At 49.5% G+C, this 17,277-nt stretch overlaps 1 protein-coding gene across 1 annotated transcript in view; it reads right to left on the bottom strand.

Moving 5' to 3' along the window:
- Positions 1-219: 219 nt before the first annotated feature.
- lama1 (laminin, alpha 1) overlaps positions 220-17,277 on the bottom strand; it is a 28,973-nt gene continuing 11,915 nt past the window's right edge. Inside the window, exons 20-64 of the mRNA XM_076085285.1 lie at positions 16,843-17,054; positions 15,942-16,048; positions 15,609-15,789; positions 15,403-15,539; positions 14,945-15,178; positions 14,692-14,826; positions 14,407-14,586; positions 14,095-14,280; positions 13,800-13,927; positions 13,586-13,700; positions 13,137-13,277; positions 12,703-12,821; positions 12,509-12,598; positions 12,201-12,394; positions 11,704-11,846; positions 11,486-11,584; positions 11,291-11,402; positions 11,041-11,197; positions 10,732-10,942; positions 10,500-10,616; positions 10,246-10,406; positions 9,950-10,088; positions 9,720-9,822; positions 9,510-9,626; positions 9,210-9,392; positions 8,968-9,122; positions 8,610-8,753; positions 8,402-8,535; positions 7,879-8,032; positions 7,636-7,760; positions 7,287-7,437; positions 7,060-7,204; positions 6,339-6,480; positions 6,132-6,246; positions 5,864-6,013; positions 5,588-5,739; positions 5,311-5,505; positions 5,021-5,204; positions 3,815-3,921; positions 3,458-3,647; positions 1,641-1,790; positions 1,384-1,537; positions 1,142-1,275; positions 724-937; positions 220-395 (exon numbers count right to left, since the gene is read on the bottom strand). Coding sequence (XP_075941400.1) covers positions 220-395; positions 724-937; positions 1,142-1,275; positions 1,384-1,537; positions 1,641-1,790; positions 3,458-3,647; positions 3,815-3,921; positions 5,021-5,204; positions 5,311-5,505; positions 5,588-5,739; positions 5,864-6,013; positions 6,132-6,246; positions 6,339-6,480; positions 7,060-7,204; positions 7,287-7,437; positions 7,636-7,760; positions 7,879-8,032; positions 8,402-8,535; positions 8,610-8,753; positions 8,968-9,122; positions 9,210-9,392; positions 9,510-9,626; positions 9,720-9,822; positions 9,950-10,088; positions 10,246-10,406; positions 10,500-10,616; positions 10,732-10,942; positions 11,041-11,197; positions 11,291-11,402; positions 11,486-11,584; positions 11,704-11,846; positions 12,201-12,394; positions 12,509-12,598; positions 12,703-12,821; positions 13,137-13,277; positions 13,586-13,700; positions 13,800-13,927; positions 14,095-14,280; positions 14,407-14,586; positions 14,692-14,826; positions 14,945-15,178; positions 15,403-15,539; positions 15,609-15,789; positions 15,942-16,048; positions 16,843-17,054 — 6,772 coding nt within the window. The remainder of the gene's footprint in view (positions 396-723; positions 938-1,141; positions 1,276-1,383; positions 1,538-1,640; positions 1,791-3,457; positions 3,648-3,814; positions 3,922-5,020; positions 5,205-5,310; positions 5,506-5,587; positions 5,740-5,863; positions 6,014-6,131; positions 6,247-6,338; positions 6,481-7,059; positions 7,205-7,286; positions 7,438-7,635; positions 7,761-7,878; positions 8,033-8,401; positions 8,536-8,609; positions 8,754-8,967; positions 9,123-9,209; positions 9,393-9,509; positions 9,627-9,719; positions 9,823-9,949; positions 10,089-10,245; positions 10,407-10,499; positions 10,617-10,731; positions 10,943-11,040; positions 11,198-11,290; positions 11,403-11,485; positions 11,585-11,703; positions 11,847-12,200; positions 12,395-12,508; positions 12,599-12,702; positions 12,822-13,136; positions 13,278-13,585; positions 13,701-13,799; positions 13,928-14,094; positions 14,281-14,406; positions 14,587-14,691; positions 14,827-14,944; positions 15,179-15,402; positions 15,540-15,608; positions 15,790-15,941; positions 16,049-16,842; positions 17,055-17,277) is intronic.

Raw genomic sequence — 17,277 nt, forward strand, 5'->3', positions numbered from 1 at the left:
CAACATCTTCACCTTCAGACAACCAGAACAGACATGGAACAAGTCTTCTGATGTTTACAGTGTTTGATAAATGTGAAAATGATGAGAAACGAACACGTGTTATATTCAGATGATCTTTAATGATTCGTGGAGAAAGAGATCAAAGTTACAGTGAAGCTGGAAATGAGCATCATCCAACAACATTAATACTCCTCTGTCCTGTTTCTATCTGCGGACCAATCAGAGGGAGGCTGGGCATTGCTTGGCAACAGGACAAGAGTTAGGAGTGATGCCCAACAGGAAGTGGGCGGAGCTTAGGTCCAGAGCGTCACTCAGGTGAGACTTAACAAGCTGCAGGTTCATCAGACAACCTCTGAACCTGGAGCTGATAGACAGGCAGTTCTGTTTCACCCCGACTGTATCAGAGAGAGAGACAGGGAGAGAGAGAGAGGAGGAGGAGGGAGAGGGAGAGAGAGAGAGAGAGGGAGGGAGGAGGAGGAGGAGAGAGAGGAGGAGGAGGAGGAGAAGAGAGAGAGAGAGAGAGAGAGAGAGAGAGAGAGAGAGAGAGAGAGGGAGGGAGGAGGAGGAGGAGAGAGAGGAAGAGAGGGAGAGGAAGAGAGAGAGGGAGAGAGGGAGAGAGAGAGACAGACAGGTAGACAGAGAGGAGAGAGAGAGAGGTTAGTCATCAGTCAGTCATCAACACGTGTCGTAAAATGTGAATCACCTCATTGAAGCCTTTCTCACCTGGAAAGCCTCCCAGGTAAACAGGGTTGTTGGTCTCAGCAGAGGTGGATTGTGGGTAAGGGTTGTTGGTGGTGTAGCTCCGCCTATCGACACTCAGACTCAGGGTGTGTTTGCTCTTTCTGGCCACCAGGTGGTGCCACCGTCCATCGCACAACACGTGCCTGACCGAACGCACCGACACACGACCCGCCCCGTTATTCACATTAAACACCACCTGAGGACACACACACACACACACACACACACACACGCACACACACACACGCACACACACACACGCACACACACGCGTGCACACACACACACACAGATACAGACACACACACACACACACACACACACACACACAGTTTATATGTGACACACACACACACACACACACACACACACACACACACACAGGTAACTCTGTGCTCACCTGTCCGTTGATCATCTCCAGTCCGATGGCATCCACCTTTGCGCTGCTGATTCCCAGAAACACTCCTTCTGATTGGCTCGTTCGAAACTCCAGAGACACCGACACGTCAGAGCCGACCTTATAACCATCACGCACTGAACACACACACACACACACACACACACACACACAGATGAATACTGGAACCATGTGATCAGACTAAAGCAGGATGTGTTTTTGGTGTCGTTGTGTGTTGGTCTCACTGAAGGCGGCGTATCCACTGCCGTTGAAGTAACTTCCTGACTGGTCGTTGGTGAAACAGGAAGTGACATCATGCTTCGAGGCCGGCTTGGACAGGTCCAACATGGCGCCGTTCAGACTGACGGAGCGAACGCAACCCGGAAAACTGCTGCTGGCCTGAGAGACGAAGAGAAGGGACCCATATTACAGGTGGTCTAGCAGGTGGCAGCCAGAGTCACCTGGTTCATCGTTTGTGGATAAAGAGTGGAACGTGTCGCACATTGATCCTCCTGGTGGTGTGTGCGTGCGGCAGTCCTCCCAGGTAGAGTCGGTTGTCCACGTCCAGCTGGTTTCCTTTGACGGACACAGAGACCGGACTCGACCCGTCCACCGACACCGACACCGACCGCCGGCTCACCTCGCCGACCACCTGAGAGAGAAAGAGGGTCCGATATAAACACCGCCAGGGTCAAATCTCGAGAACAGCGGTTCCCAAACTTTTTAGGCCACGCACCCCCTTCTACATCCCGACCGGGTTCACGCACCCCCAATCCCCCCACACCTTAAAAGAAGCAACAGAGCCTATTTATAGCCGCATAGAAATCGGACCAATGAGAGAACAGTTTGCTCGCGCGTGGCGTTTGTTTACAATATTTAGTCCGCTGTTAAATGTTGCAGTGTGAACACAAACCGAACAAAGGGGCAACTGCAACATTGTATCATATTAATCCCTGAATCAGAACAAAGCAAACGAACTGAAGGTGTGAAAACGCCCTGAAACACTGCAACAAAGTTTCAATAACTTTCAGTTACACAAGGCGTCACTTTTAAAGAGCAATAAGGATGGCGAGGACACACGCACAGGCTCAGAGGCAGATTGCATCACATTTAATTTACAATTAACCACACATGAGACTGCAGTTGTTTTGGGCTGTTTTGTAACTCCTCCAATTTCGATATATAAATGTAAGGGGCTTTTGACTTGCACTGGCATGCTTGGTGTTCAGGTGGCGACGTAAGTAAGAGGGCTTCAGACAGCTGTTAGCCAGAACCTCACTGCACACCACGCACTGTGGCTTTGGGCAATCTGCATTACCAATCCAAGTGAAGCCCAGACCCAGATCATTTTCATCATATTCCCTCTCTTTTTTTCCCAGTCTGATGCTCACTCTCGTTTCCTCTTCTTTCACCTTGACTCCGCGATGGGCCTATGTGCTCCCCATTTGTCTGTGCTATCCCTTCCTCCTTTTCGGTCTCCTCCGTCTCTGACTCCCGTTCGATTTCCTCTCTCTCTCTCTCTCTCTCTCTCTCTCTCTCTCTCTCTCTCTCTCTCTCTCTCTCTCTCTCTCTCTCTCTCTCTCTCTCTCTCTCTCTCTCTCTCTCTCTCTCTCTCTCTCTCTCTCTCTCTCTCTCTCTCTCTCTCTCTCTCTCTCTCTCTCTCTCTCTCTCCTCTTTTATGACTGATAGCTTCAGATGTCCCACCTGACAGTTTCCCCGATTTCAGCCAGTTTAGCATATTTGCATGAATGTTGCTGAATGAATGAAGTTAGCTGTTAGCTGCACAAGCTAGGCTAGCTAGTGTGTACATAAAAGACAGTCTGGCGGCAGGAGCTGAAGTGCATTTATTTATTAAATTGTACGTTTTTAATTTTAAATTTAAATCGTACAAAGGGAATTTTTATCCCACACTTTGGGAATCCCTGCTCTAGAACATGTTAATCAGAGTCTGAAGACACATTTAGAGACATTTAGGACAGTACAAGTAAATGGTGGACCTCTTAATGTTCAAAAAGTTCAGAGAGAGTTAAAGAGAAAAAAGTGTCAACACAAGACAGCTGTCATTCTATTGGTCAACACTACAGCTGTCATTCTATTGGTCAACACTACAGCTGTCATTCTATTGGTTAATATACAGTTTGAGCAGAAGCAGAGCAAATCCGAGAGCAGGCACAGACTACTTGAGTATGAGAACAGGGTTTAGAGGGACAACATTTTTTATTCTATATTCTGCTAAATGTGTGTGGTAATGTGTATCTGACACTGTGTGTGTGTGTGTGTGTGTGTGTGTGTGTGTGTGTGTGTGTTATATTAACTCACGGTGTGCCACTCTCCGTCGTTAACGGCAACAGAAGAGGCGATGGAGGCGGGGCCTTTCCCCAGGTCAGCTGACATCACCAGTCTCCCCGCGGTCAGTTTGAGGACGACGAAGTCCATCTGTTTGGAGTCTGAGAGGAGGAGGATCAACCCGTCACGAGCTCGGCTTCGAACCGACAACCTCAACGACACGCTGAGGACGAAGAGAGACAGCAGAGTCAGACGGAGAACAACCGACTGGAGCCACGCCCCCTATCTGGCTGTAACCCCGCCCTTCTCTGGCTGTAGCCTCACCCCTCTCTGGCTGTAACCCCGCCCCTCTCTGGCTGTAACCCCGCCCCTCTCTGGTTGTAGACTCACCTTCTCTTGACAGTGTTGGGGGTGATGATGAAGGTTATGTGACTGTGTTTGGATGAACCAAACTGAACCGCTGACGGTAGGAAGGTTGGCTCCGCCTCCGACACACACTGCGTCAAACACAGATCAATAACCAATAATCAGTGATCAGTTATCAACAACAATTAAAAGTATGACACTCACCGATCAATAACCAATAGTAGTGAGCAGGAGTCAATAATCAATATTGTAGAAAGATCGTAGAAAAGTATGAAAGCATAAAGTATAGCTATTATAACCTGTAACCCTTTTGATTTCAAAGTATAACCAGCACAACATATTTTATTTTTGATAAGCTGTGATTTAACATATAAACTGTTTAGAGTTAGACACTTTGTGTAACATAGTCACTTGAGCCTTATACAGTGCTTCTGGTTCTAACTGGATCAAACCAGTTACATCCTGTGTCAGCTCCAGAAAGAGGAGGACTCATGAGTGAGTGGCTCATGAGCCTGAAGGAGGTTCCAGCCTGAGAGCAGAATAAAAACAGCAGAGCAGAGCAGACAGACAGCAGGAGGGGGAGAAGAACACCTCATTACAAAATCAGCAAAGGCTGACAGAGAGGAATGCTAGAGTTAGTTCTTGTAGCCACTGTCACTGTTTCATTGAATTGAAATCGTTGTATGTGAATCTTGTGTGAAAACCAGAAATAAAAACACAGCCTTACATTTAGTAAGAGACTGAAACCAAAACAGTGTTCTGGTCCTTTAGAACAATGTACCCCTCTTCCCCTGTCCGTTAACGGTGCGATAAGATGTGACGACAGAAGCTACCATTAGGAGCTTAAGGTGAGTTCTCTGGGTGAAGACTTTGCAGTGTTAGTCATAAATGGTGAGAATGTTCACAATAGGCAATAGTAAAGTATAGACGATGTACATAACTATTACATACAGGGTGTTAGGGTTACATCCCATTGAGAGCGCCTAGGGCATTAGCCCTAAAAGACTTTCAAGAAGACAATTAATTCCGAAATCCTAACGATTTAGCTACGGGGTGAGATAAAAGGCTGAAGGTATTGTTGTGAGACCTCAAGGAGGAACGCATATCCTCGCAGGTGGGACAGCCGACGGAGTGACCACTGTGTTAGGAACGGGGCAGGAGCCGCTCACGCTACAGTATATACTGACCAATATTCAACAACCAATGATCAATAATAAACGTATTGATTACCGTTAGTGCTCCAGGTGTCAAGGCGCTCAAGTGTGTGGGCGGGGGTACAGGCAGGTGGGCGGGGTCAGGAGTGGGTTCTACATCCTGGTCATCAGGCAGTACCGCCCCCACTACCTTCTCCTCCAATAGGCAGCTGTCAAGCTCCGCCCCCTCATACCTCACAGCTCCTGATAGGTCGACTAACCTGGAGGGAGCCGCCAATCAAACCAATCAGAGAGACAGAAAGTGTGTGTGTTAGTTTGTGTGTGTGTGTGTGTGCGGCTGTGTGTGTGTGTGTGAGTGACACTTACGCTCCGCCCACCACCAGGTGTTGGATGCAGCCTCTGAAGCTCCTGGACACATCTTGTAATCTGATTGGCAGACGAGACTCCGCCCCCGATGGCAGCCCACCAATGAAGAAAGAGGCTGGAGACAAACGAGACAATCCGCCCGGTGACACAGAGACGGACTTCAGGTGTTCCTCGTCCACCTGCACGGACAGAGACCTGAGAGACAGACAGGTAGTATATCAATCGAGGCTTCTCAGTCAGGTGAGACAGGTGAGTCTGTTTCCATGGTAACACCTACTTCCTGTTGATGGCGATGATCACAGAGCGTTTTGTTCCGTCACTGAAGGATCCTCCATCCGGTTTCACCATCATCACCCTCCGAGTAGTCCCGCCCACCTCACCAAGCTCCACCTCCAACGAACCTGAAATCAGGTGGACCGACAGGAAGTGCTGCACACACGCACACACACACACACATATACACACACACAGGTAAGACAATCACGGTCACATGATGGTACCAGATACACCTGGTGTACAGGTGTACATGACCCGTCTGTCTCACCTGTCTCACATGTCTCTGTGCTCGCTCGTCACTGAAGACGGCCAGCAGGACTCCTGATTGGTTGTTGGTGGAGAAGGAGAAGAGAAGCTCCGCCTCCTGACCCAGCGATGGAGGAGTGATCTGAACGAAGCCTCCGAACACCGACACACTCCGCACGGCCTGATCGCGAAACAACAAATACAACAAATGCAACAAATACAACACACAACAACAAATAAGAACAAAGAAGCGCCTGATTGGCTGATTGATCCACAGGTGAGCTGAGTGAGGTCATCACCTCGAGCACGCAGCCCTTCCTGACTCCGAAGGCGTCTCTCAGCAGGTCAAAGTTGGACCGAGCGATCTCCACGTTCTTTATGCAGCCCATGTACAACCTGGAGACCACATGTCGCCTGGCAACCACACAGACAGGTGAGGACGGAGTTAGCACAGACACATCCTCCTGTGACATCATCATCTTCACCTGGTGACGTCACAGACTCACCTGATTGGTCTGGAGGCAGGAAGTCCTCCGATGTAGATCGGGTCCAGGTCGGAGCGGTTCAGGTCGGAGGCCGTTCCGGGAGACTCCGCCTCCAACACCTCCTTGTCTGATGATTGGTCGGCTGCCATGATGGACAGGTAACCTGGACAACACAGAAACATCAGTACTAACAAACACTGTGGTATTAATACTACCAAACACTGTGGTATTAGTACTACCTAACACTGTGGTATTAGTACTAACAAACACTGTGGTATTAGTACTAACAAACACTGTGGTATTAGTACTAACAAACACTGTGGTATTAATACTACCAAACACTGTGGTATTAGTACTACCTAACACTGTGGTATTAGTACTAACAAACACTGTGGTATTAATACTACCAAACACTGTGGTATTAGTACTACCTAACACTGTGGTATTAGTACTAACAAACACTGTGGTATTAATACTACCAAACACTGTGGTATTAGTACTACCTAACACTGTGGTATTAATACTACCAAACACTGTGGTATTAATACTACCAAACACTGTGGTATTAGTACTACCTAACACTGTGGTATTAGTACTAACAAACACTGTGGTATTAATACTACCTAACACTGCAGTATTAGTACTACTAAACATTGCAGTACCAGTACTCGTTCTTCTGCAGGGTGATCTCGTACCAGACTCTTAGAGTAGTATTGCAGTACTTTAGCAGTAGTAGTAGTACCTTTGCGTTTGCTCCTCTGCAGGGTGATCTTGTACCAGACTCCGGTGTTGTATTTCTTTTTGGAGGTCAGGATCAGAGCACCTGAGCCGAGGTCAAAAGTCAAACGGACACGCCCCTCCACCAGCTCCATGGACAGGAAGTCCCTCTGTAGGACACAGGAAGTGAGGTCATGTCTGTATTTACTTCACAATAAGAGCCTCAACAGTGAGTGAGTGTGTGTATCGTACAGTGTTGTTGGAGGCCAAGTAGAGCAGTAATCCGCCCGGCGACAGCGTTTTAAACAGCAGGACGATGGAGGTGGAGGTCGCTCGCAGAGACTTCTGGACCAATGAGAATCCAGATCCATCAAAGTGGAAGGAGGTCTCCTCTGCCTGGGGACTGAGAGACAGACAGGTAGTGACAGACAGGTGAGACAGACAGGTGAGACAGACAGGTGAGACAGACGAGTAGAGACAATCAAGTGGAGACAGACAGGTAGAGACAGACAGGTGGAGACAGACAGGTGAGACAGACAGGTGGAGACAGACAGGTGAGACAGACAGGTAGAGGTGTAACGTCACACCTGTGTTGCTCTACCTGCTGAAGCAGCCTCCACACTCTCCCTCTCTGCTGTCGTAGCTCCAGAGGCCGATGTTCCTCTCGTTGAGCGATGCTTCACCCAAACATCCCTGGAAGGAGGAGGACTGCAGCGCCGCAGGGCTCTGACACACACACACACACACACACACACACACACACACACACACACACAGTTATCACCTGTTCACCTGCACACACACCTGTACACCTGATGTGTGTGTGTGTGTGTGTGTGTGTTACCTGAGTGTGAGGCCCCAGTCCTCCGATGTGGATCACTGTGTTCCTGTCAATGTCTAGAACTCTGGACGGTCCCGGTGATGTCGCCGTTACCGCGGGCAACGGAGCCGACTCCGCCTCCAACTGATGAACCGACAGAGAAGAGCGGGAACCGAACCTGAAACACCATGACATCATCACGTGACATCACCACATGTGATCTGATCACGTGACGTCACGTGATCTCATCATGAGACGTCACGTGATCTGTCATGAGACGTCATGTGATCTCATCATGTGACGGCATGTGATCTGATCATGTGACGTCATGTGATCTGATCATGAGACGTCATGTGATCTCATCATGTGATGTCATGTGATCTCATCATGTGATGTCACGTGATGAGATCAGATGTGATGGGATCTCATGTGACATGTGATCTGATCACATGACGTCACGTGATCAGATCACGTGACATCATGTGACATGTGATCATGTGACATCTCATCATGTGACGTGGGGGCGATGACGAAGTGTTTTATTTACCGGGTCACGTTGATTCTGGTCCATCGGTTGTTGGTGATGTCCAGTCCAGTAAACTCCAGTCTGGTGCTTCCTGAGCCCACGTCCCACAACAGAGAAACCTTCCCAGCATGCATCTCTACGGCCAGGACGTCCACCTGAACACACGTCAGAGTTAGAGGAGGACAACAGGAAACAGGAAGTGTGTGTGTGGGAGTGTAGCGGTGGTTACCGTGGTGTTGCTGCCCAGGTAGAAGAGCAGGTTGTCTGGACTGGAGGTCTTCAGGGTCAGACTCAGAGTGTTGAAGTTACTGGACTCAACCTGAGGTCTGTAGGACCGAACACAGTCTCTGTCGGCCCGAACCGCCACCTTAATCTGAGGAGACGACATCATCAGTGTTATCTTCATCATATTATCATCATCATCATCATCATCGTTATCATCATCATCATCACCACCATCAGTGTGTTCTTCAGTGTGTGTGTTTCAGTGTGTTTGTGTGTTTGTGTGTGTGTTACAGTGTGTGTGTTTCAGTGTGTACTTCAGTGTTAGTTTGAGTGTCAGTGTGTGTGTTTGTGTGTTTATGTACCGAGGCTGCTTGTCTTCTGGCCTGATCGATCAGCTCTCTGATGTCGGACAGATTCCTGCTCAGCGTTTCTCCCAGCATGCTCAGCGGCTTTATTCGCTCCATCAGACGCACCGTACGATGCTCCGCCTCCTCTAGCTTACGCTGCGCCTCATTGGCTGAGTACACAGGAAACAGGAAGTGTTAAGTGTTAAGGCCCATGAACCTCTCACAGTGTGTGACTCTCTCTACCGACGCCGACTGACCTGCAGTGTGTGTGTGAGTCATCAGCCGGTTGGTCTGCCTCACGGTGTTGTTGGTGTTTTCCACCACAGAAGAAGAAGCCTGCAGCCGCAGTCCGAGTCTTTGCAGCTGCTGCAGCGCCTCATGCAGTCCGGAGCGAGCAGCTGCAGTCTGATGGCGAGCCTGCTGCAGCGGCGTGGACGAAGCTGATGGAAGACAACGATCAATAAATCGATACATCGCTACATCGACACATCGCTACATCGACACATCGGCACATCCACTCTACAGTGTTGGAGTAGGCGGAGCCTAACATGTCTCACCGTTAGGGAGGCTCTGCAGCTCTCTGATTGGCTGACGGAGGAGGAGGCTGCTTTTATGGATGCCGTCTCTGACCAATCCCAGTCTGCTGGTTACCATGGAGATGTTCAGCTGCAGCTCTGAGAGACAGAAACCGATGAAAATAAAACGTGACTGCTTGTTTCCGTCACTTATTAATATTATATCAATAGATATAATATTAAGACACAAACCTTCAGCCGTCTCGTTGATTCGTCGACTTCCTTCTAAAACAGCAGAGCTGACTTTCAGTTTGGCTCCGCCCTCTTCTGAAAGCAGCTGCTCTGTTTGGACGGTCTGAAACAAACACACAAGAGTTCAAGACATGTGACGTCAATGACCAATCAGACTCCGACGACTGTGAGGTCATGAGAACTTTCCACAGGTGTGTATTTATCATATACACACACACACACACACTCACGATGTTGAGAGCGATGGAGGCAGAGCTGTGGGCCATCAAAGCAACCCGCTGGGCGGAGTCGACTCGTTCTGTGATGTCACTGTCCAGCTGAGCCAATCGGCTGCCGTTCTGAGACACGTTACACACCGACGCCAGAGAGCTGAGGGAGGACGACAGGTATGATTGTGTCTCACGTAGACAGACGGGTAGACAGACAGGTAACGCAGACAGGTAGACAGACAGACAGGTAGATGGAGAGTTACACAGACAGGTTGACAGACAGGTAGACAGACAAGTAGACCCACACACACAGTTACCTGTGCATTAAGTGGGCGTGGCTCTGCAGCAGGTGGGCGTGGCCTTCTGCCCGGTAAACCATCATCAGAGCGTCGGTGGTCTTCAGTCCGACAACCAGAGCGTCCACCTGTCTGCTCAGCAGGGGGCGCCACTGGTCCAGCTCACCGCTCACCTCCTCCAGCTGCTGCTCATTAGGGGGTCATTTATTCATTTATTCATGAATTCATATATTACTGACATCATCACCTGTAAGGAGGGGGAGGGGCTATCTCACCATGGTGCTGTTGGTAAACTCCTCCCTCAGGACGATGATGTCATCCAGCAACAGCTGACTGTCGTCCATCAGTCCGTCCACAGAAAGACAGTCAGAGCTCAGGTTGTGATGGACAGACTGAAGACATAAGATTAATAATTAATAAACATTCATAAAACATCTCATTATAGATGAATAATGAATACATATTAAGGTTGTGATGGACAGTCTGTCAGTGTGTGTGTGTGTTCACCTGGTAGTGTTGAAGCTGTGTGTGTGTTGCGTCCAGCAGAGTGTGTGTGTGTGTGGTTTGTTGCTCAGTGTTGCTCAGCTGTTTGTGAGCCTGCTGCAGCATTTCCACGGCAACTATGAGGGGGGCGGAGAGGAGGCGGAGCCTGTCGTCTACCGCCGCCCTGCTGGACAGGAAGTCCGTCTGCAGCGAGCGGACGAGAGAGATGGCAAGACTGCAGAGAGACAGACAGGTTGGTGTTTTGTCGTGTCAGTAAAGTTCTTTGAATTTGAATTGAGTTATCAGGAGAAAGTATTTAACACACAAACACACCTGAGCTCCTGATTGGCTGTGGCGTTGGCGGCCGTTAGGTTGACGGCTCTGATGCTTTCCAACATGGACGCCACCTCCTCCAGCAGATGCGTCTGATTGGCTGAATCCAGCTCCTTAACTCCGGTCTGGTTCAGATGCCCCGCCTCCATCTGAAGCCCTGGACCAATAGGATTTCAGAGTTGTTTGTCATTTTATTTTATTATTCTTATTTTAACGGTACAATTTGATTTGGTACGTTCTTATTGTTTACCCTGGATGCTGTCCTGAAGGCTGCTGATGCTCTCCAGCAGCAGTGCACCCTGGGAAAGGCTGTTGTTTATGGACACGCCCACTTTCTGCAGGTCGTTGGACAGACGTGGGACCTAGAATGAATCACCAATCATCACATGTTGGTCTCTTGAGTCAGAGAGAGCAATGAGCCTCTAACAGAGGTGACCATGTTTACCTGCTGCAGCAGAGCGCTGAGGTCGGAGGTCAAATGATCGAGCTCGTCCTCGACTGTGGACAGACGCAGAGTCACAGAGCTGTTACCTGAAGACATCACCTGTAGGAACACACAGCAGGTAACACGTTACTCTGTGAGCTCACACACACATAGTAATGATAAACACAGGTAGATGTAGCTCGACCTACAGGTAGACCGCCGGTCTACACCTGGTTTACCTGGACGTCTCTGGTCTGGTTCTCCAGCAGCACCAGCTGGCGGTACGGCGCCATGGCAACAGTGGTCAGGTTGACAGACAGGAAGTGGTCGTGTGTTTGTTCCAGGTGGTCCAACAGAACTCCGGTGCACTCGTCATCACATGCTGGAGTCAGAAAAGTACACAGTTAGGTACACAGTAGACATTGTAAAGTACACAGTAGACACTGAGAAGTACACAGTAAACACTGTAAAGTACACAGTAGACACTGTAAAGTACACAGTAGACACTGTGAAGTACACAGTAAACACTGTACAGTACACAGTAGACACTGTGAAGTACACAGTAAACACTGTAAAGTACACAGTAGACACTGTACAGTACACACTAGACACTGTAAAGTACACAGTAGACACTGTGAAGTACACAGTAGACACTGTACAGTACACACTAGACACTGTAAAGTACACAGTAGACACTGTGAAGTACACAGTTGTGTGTGTGTGTGTTGGTACTCACACACACACTCTCCTCCCTGCAGGACGTGTCTCTTGTCACACTGGTCACATGACCGTCCTCTGACTCCGGCCTTACACTCACACTGTCCACTTAGCTCGTCACACAGCGGCTGCAGCGAGCCCCGCCCACTGCAGCCGCACGGCGAGCAGGCCCCGCCCACTAACGACGGCTTACCGTAGTAACCGACAGAACACCTGCAGGATGACAGCAACACAATCAAAACGTCAACCGGAGCTCTCGGCTGATTGGCTGAGCTTCAGATGATGTCAGACTAAAGGTTGACTAGCTGGTACTTCCTGTTGTCTCACCTCTCACAGTATCTCCCCTCGTATCCCTTCTGACAGGCGGTGCAGCGGAAATCACCAACCACACCGTCCGACACACAGGTGGGACTGAAACTACACACACACACACACACACACACACACACACACACACAGTTAAAGTCAATGATATCACATTAAATATTATAAGTTACCACTCAACAGAAGCACAGTGTTACCTGTTGTCCTGTAGGGGGCAGGCACACAGCGAGCAGTCACTGATGGAGCCGTTGACGTTCCCATAATGCCCCGGGGCACACAGCTCGCAGCTCCGCCCACTGGTGTGATGCTGACAGCCCTGGACGAAAAAATAGAAACGGCATTCTACTTATTTCTACTATTCTCTACGGTCTGTTTTTAACAGGCTCCCTCTAAAATGTGTGTGTGGGTGTTAGCGAGTGGTAGCGTGTGTTAGCGAGTGTTAGCGTGTGTTAGCGTGTGTTAGCGTGTGTTAGTGTGTGTTAGCGTGTGTTAGTGTGTGTTAGCGAGTGTTAGCGAGTGTTAGCGTGTGTTAGCGTGTGTTAGTGTGTGTTACCGTGTGTTACCGCGTGTTAGCGTGTGTCAGTATGTGCAAGCTAACATTACCTAGCGTTAGCATGTGTTAGCGGTTTACCTGACAGACTCCGGTCTCCGTGTCACAGCTCTCACTGTGGTTGTTGCAGCGACATCGAACACACGGACGAACAAACAGCGACTTCTGACTCTTAGACGACAACTCAGACAGAGGCTGGTAGAAAAAACCTGCAGCACACTCCTGCAGACAGGTCAGAGAGAGAGAGAGACAGACAGGTCAGAGAGAGAGAGAGACAGACAGGTCAGAGAGAGAGAGAGACAGACAGGTCAGAGAGAGAGAGACAGACAGGTCAGAGAGAGAGAGAGACAGGTCAGAGAGAGACAGACAGACAGGTCAGAGAGAGAGAGAGACAGACAGGTCAGAGAGAGAGAGACAGACAGGTCAGAGAGAGAGAGAGAGAGACAGGTCAGAGAGAGAGACAGACAGGTCAGAGAGAGAGACAGGTCAGAGAGAGAGAGAGACAGGTTCACACAGATTGGTTGAGGTACCTGACAGGACAGTCCGGTGTGTCCAGGTGGACAGACGCAGGACTCGATCAGTCGGGACACGTTCCCCTCATCTAACTCCGCCTCCACCGCCGTCTCCATGGTGATGTTAGAGATCCTTAAACACAGACAGTAAATTACATCATCAGTGATGTCAGTCATGTGACGTGTGTGTGTGTGTGTGTGTGTGTGTGTGTGTGTGTGTGTGTGTGTGTACCTGCTCTGCTGCAGTCGGGTCCCGTATGAAGCTTTGATGATGATATACTCTACGTCACTGAGGACGGACATGAAGTCATCGTGACTCACCGACTTCTCCGACACCGAGTTAAAATACTTCCACTTGTGCTGTAACACACACACACACACATACACATGCACACAGACACACACACACACAGACACACACGCACGCATAGACACACACACAGACACACACACACACTTTAATAAACTGTTGCAGGTTTGTTTTGATCTACACGTTTCTGGTTTCCCATGATGCATTGCAGCCGTACCTCTGTCATCCTGATGTCATGCAGTGTCCTGATGCCGTTGCTAGGGGCGACCATGTCGGTGTATATCACATGCTTCCTCATGGTCCCGCCGCTCATCACCACCTGAGGCTCCTGATTGGACAGACCCGAGCCGTCCTCGGCATAGAAGGTGATGATGTAAGACAGCAGACCGCCGTACGACAGCAGCTAAAGTACACAATAAACAGTAAAGTACACAGTAGAATAAAGAGTAAAGTACACAGTAAACACAGTAAACACTGTAAAGTACACAGTAAACACTGTAAAGTACACAGTAAGAGTGGGCCACAGTACCTGTGGGCCTTGGTAGTGGGGGGGTAGTCTCCAGTACAGCGGGCCGACCAGGTGGCTGCTGTCCAGCTGTCGGGTGTCAAGCAGCGAGTTGCCGCCCTGCTGGTGAACTCCAGAAACTACACCCTGCAGGTTAGACTGGCTGACCAATGACAGGAGGGCCGGAGAGTGAGACAGGCTGATCTGTGGAGAGAGAGGCCGTGTTTGAGTACACGTGTACATATGGTGGTGTGTATTTAGGATGTACACATGTGTATATACGTAGTACACGTGTGTACTTGTACTCACAGGTACTCGCTGCAGTCCTCCCTGCTCCTCACAGTCTGAGCTCAGTCCTGAACAGAAACACCGAGAGCAGCCGTCTGGACCCAGAGAGAACCAACCGGAGACACACTCCTCACAGCGCCGCCCGGACACGCCCACCTGGACACAAGGCACGCCCATCAGGACACGCCCATCACACACACACTGAACCGTCCTCAGCACCAGGACACACACACACACACACACACACACACACACACACACACACACACAGTACCTTGCACACACACTCCCCGGTGTGTGTACAGTCACACACTCCCAGCGTGGCATTGCAGAACTTCTCGTCCGATCCCGTGAGGTCGCAGCTGCATGCCGAGCATGCTGGGTAACCGTGGTAACCAGGGGCACAACGGTCACATAACCTGCCTGAGAACCCCTCTCTGCACGGGCACTGCCCATTGGACAGCTCACACTGAGGGGCGGAGCTTCCTGCTGCCATGCAGCTGCACGCCTGAAGACACACAGATGTTAGTGCACACATCTGTGTGTATTTGTGTGTACATCTGTTTGTATTTGTGTGTTTGTGTGTATTTGTATATATTTGTGTGTACATGTGTGTGTACTTCTGCGTGTATTTGTGTACATCTGTGTGTATTTGTATATATCTGTGTGTATTTGTGTACATCTCTGTGTATTTGTGTACTTCTGTGTGTACTTCTGTGTGTACTTGTGTACCTTGCAGCCTGTGGAGGGGTTGTGACCCCAGTGACCCGTCTCACACCTGTCACAGGCGTCTCCGTGTGTGTGGGGGGGGCAGATACACTCTCCGCTCTCAGGGTCACAGTTCCCTCCGGTTTGATCACAGGTGCATGCTGGGAGAACAGAGCCAGTTAGAGAGAACCAATCAGCAGAGCGACGCTTCACCTCCTCTGTTTATCTACCTGTGCAGCCATCGGCATGGAAACCATAGTAACCACGGCTACAGCGGTCACAGGTATCTCCGGACACGCCCTCCACACACTGGCACCGCCCCTCCTCGTCACATGACTCAGAGACGGATCCTGATTGGTTGCAGCCACAGGCCCCACATCCCTCCTGACTCTGCAGCCCGAAAAACCCAGACTGAAAAAAGACATTTTAAACATTAATCAGTGATCTTTCACTCACTGAGATCTGATCATCAGACGTGTGATCGGACCAAACAGCAAACACAGCCGGTCTCAACGTGGCCCGTGGTCCCCTGTTGGTAGTGTAGTTGTGTGTGTGTGTCTCACCTGGCAGCCGTCACAGGTGAGTCCCGTCACGTTCTCTCTGCAGGAACACTGTCCTGTTGTGACATCACACACACTGGAGACGGCACCGCTGACATCACAGCCACACTCTAAGAGAGAGACAGGGAGAGAGAGACAGAGACAGAGAGACAGACAGACAGACAGTTTTTGAAGGATTAAAACTTTCTGCTCACACTTTAACTACAACTCCCATGAGTCTTTGCTTCTGTCTTAAAGTGAAAAAAGAAACTAAGATCAGTCCTTTTAAATAAACATTAAACTTAATAAAATATTTCACCTCCTGAATTTAACTCAATGTTCATCATCAATCAGTCAACAGAAGAAAAACACTATGTTGTATTTTTCCTAGAGGTTATTGTTACTAAAGTAGTCATGTGACAGCAGAACAAAGAGGTCAGAGGTCAAATCTGAACTGGATTTGAACAGATCAACATTCCTGCTGCTACAAATACAAAACTGTGTGTGTGTGTATGTGTGAATTCCTGAGCCAGTTGAACCTTCAGTATTTTGTTCACCTTGTTCAAACCGACCAATCAGATCTCAGCTCTGAATCAGCAGGAACTGAGCTTCATTACAGACTCCATAACTGTGTGTGCGTGTGTATGTGTGTGTCTGTATGTGTGTCTGTATGTGTGTGTGTCTGTATGTGTGTCTGTATGTGTGTGTGTGTGTGTGTGTGTGTGTGTGTATGTATGTGTGTATGTATGTGTGTGTGTGTGTGTGTGTCTGTATGCGTGTGTATGTATGTGTGTATGTATGTGTGTGTGTGTGTGTGTATGTGTGTCTGTATGTGTGTACGTGTGTCTGTATGTCTGTGTGTGTGTGTATGTGTGTGTACGTGTGTCTGTATGTATGTGTGTAAATGCGTGTGTGTGTGTCTCACCCCGACAGTCCTTTGCTTGTACTGAGTCTCCATAGTAACCGGGCAGACAGACCTCACAGTGTCTCCCGGCGGTGTTGGTGAGACAACGGAGACATTCCCCGGTGACGGTGTCACAGTGTCCCGCCTCGCCGACGTCCACGTTACCGTTGCACTCGCAGCGGACACAGGCCCCGCCCACCACCTGTGGGTTACCATGGAAACCGCTTGCGCATCTGGAGACACGGACAGATACATCACCTGACACGTCACCTGACACGTCACATGACACGTCACCTGACACGTCACCAGACACGTCACATGAGCACGTCACATGAGCACGTAACATGAGCACGTCACACGACCTGGTTGCATGACAGTGACATGATAACGTCACATGACAACGTCACAAGACACATGACCACGTCGCATGACACATGAGCACGTCACATGACCACG

Source organism: Anarhichas minor, unplaced genomic scaffold (assembly GCF_050575085.1).
Source record: "Anarhichas minor isolate MPS153535 unplaced genomic scaffold, ASM5057508v1 ptg000148l, whole genome shotgun sequence".
In the NCBI taxonomy this organism is placed as follows: domain Eukaryota; kingdom Metazoa; phylum Chordata; class Actinopteri; order Perciformes; family Anarhichadidae; genus Anarhichas; species Anarhichas minor.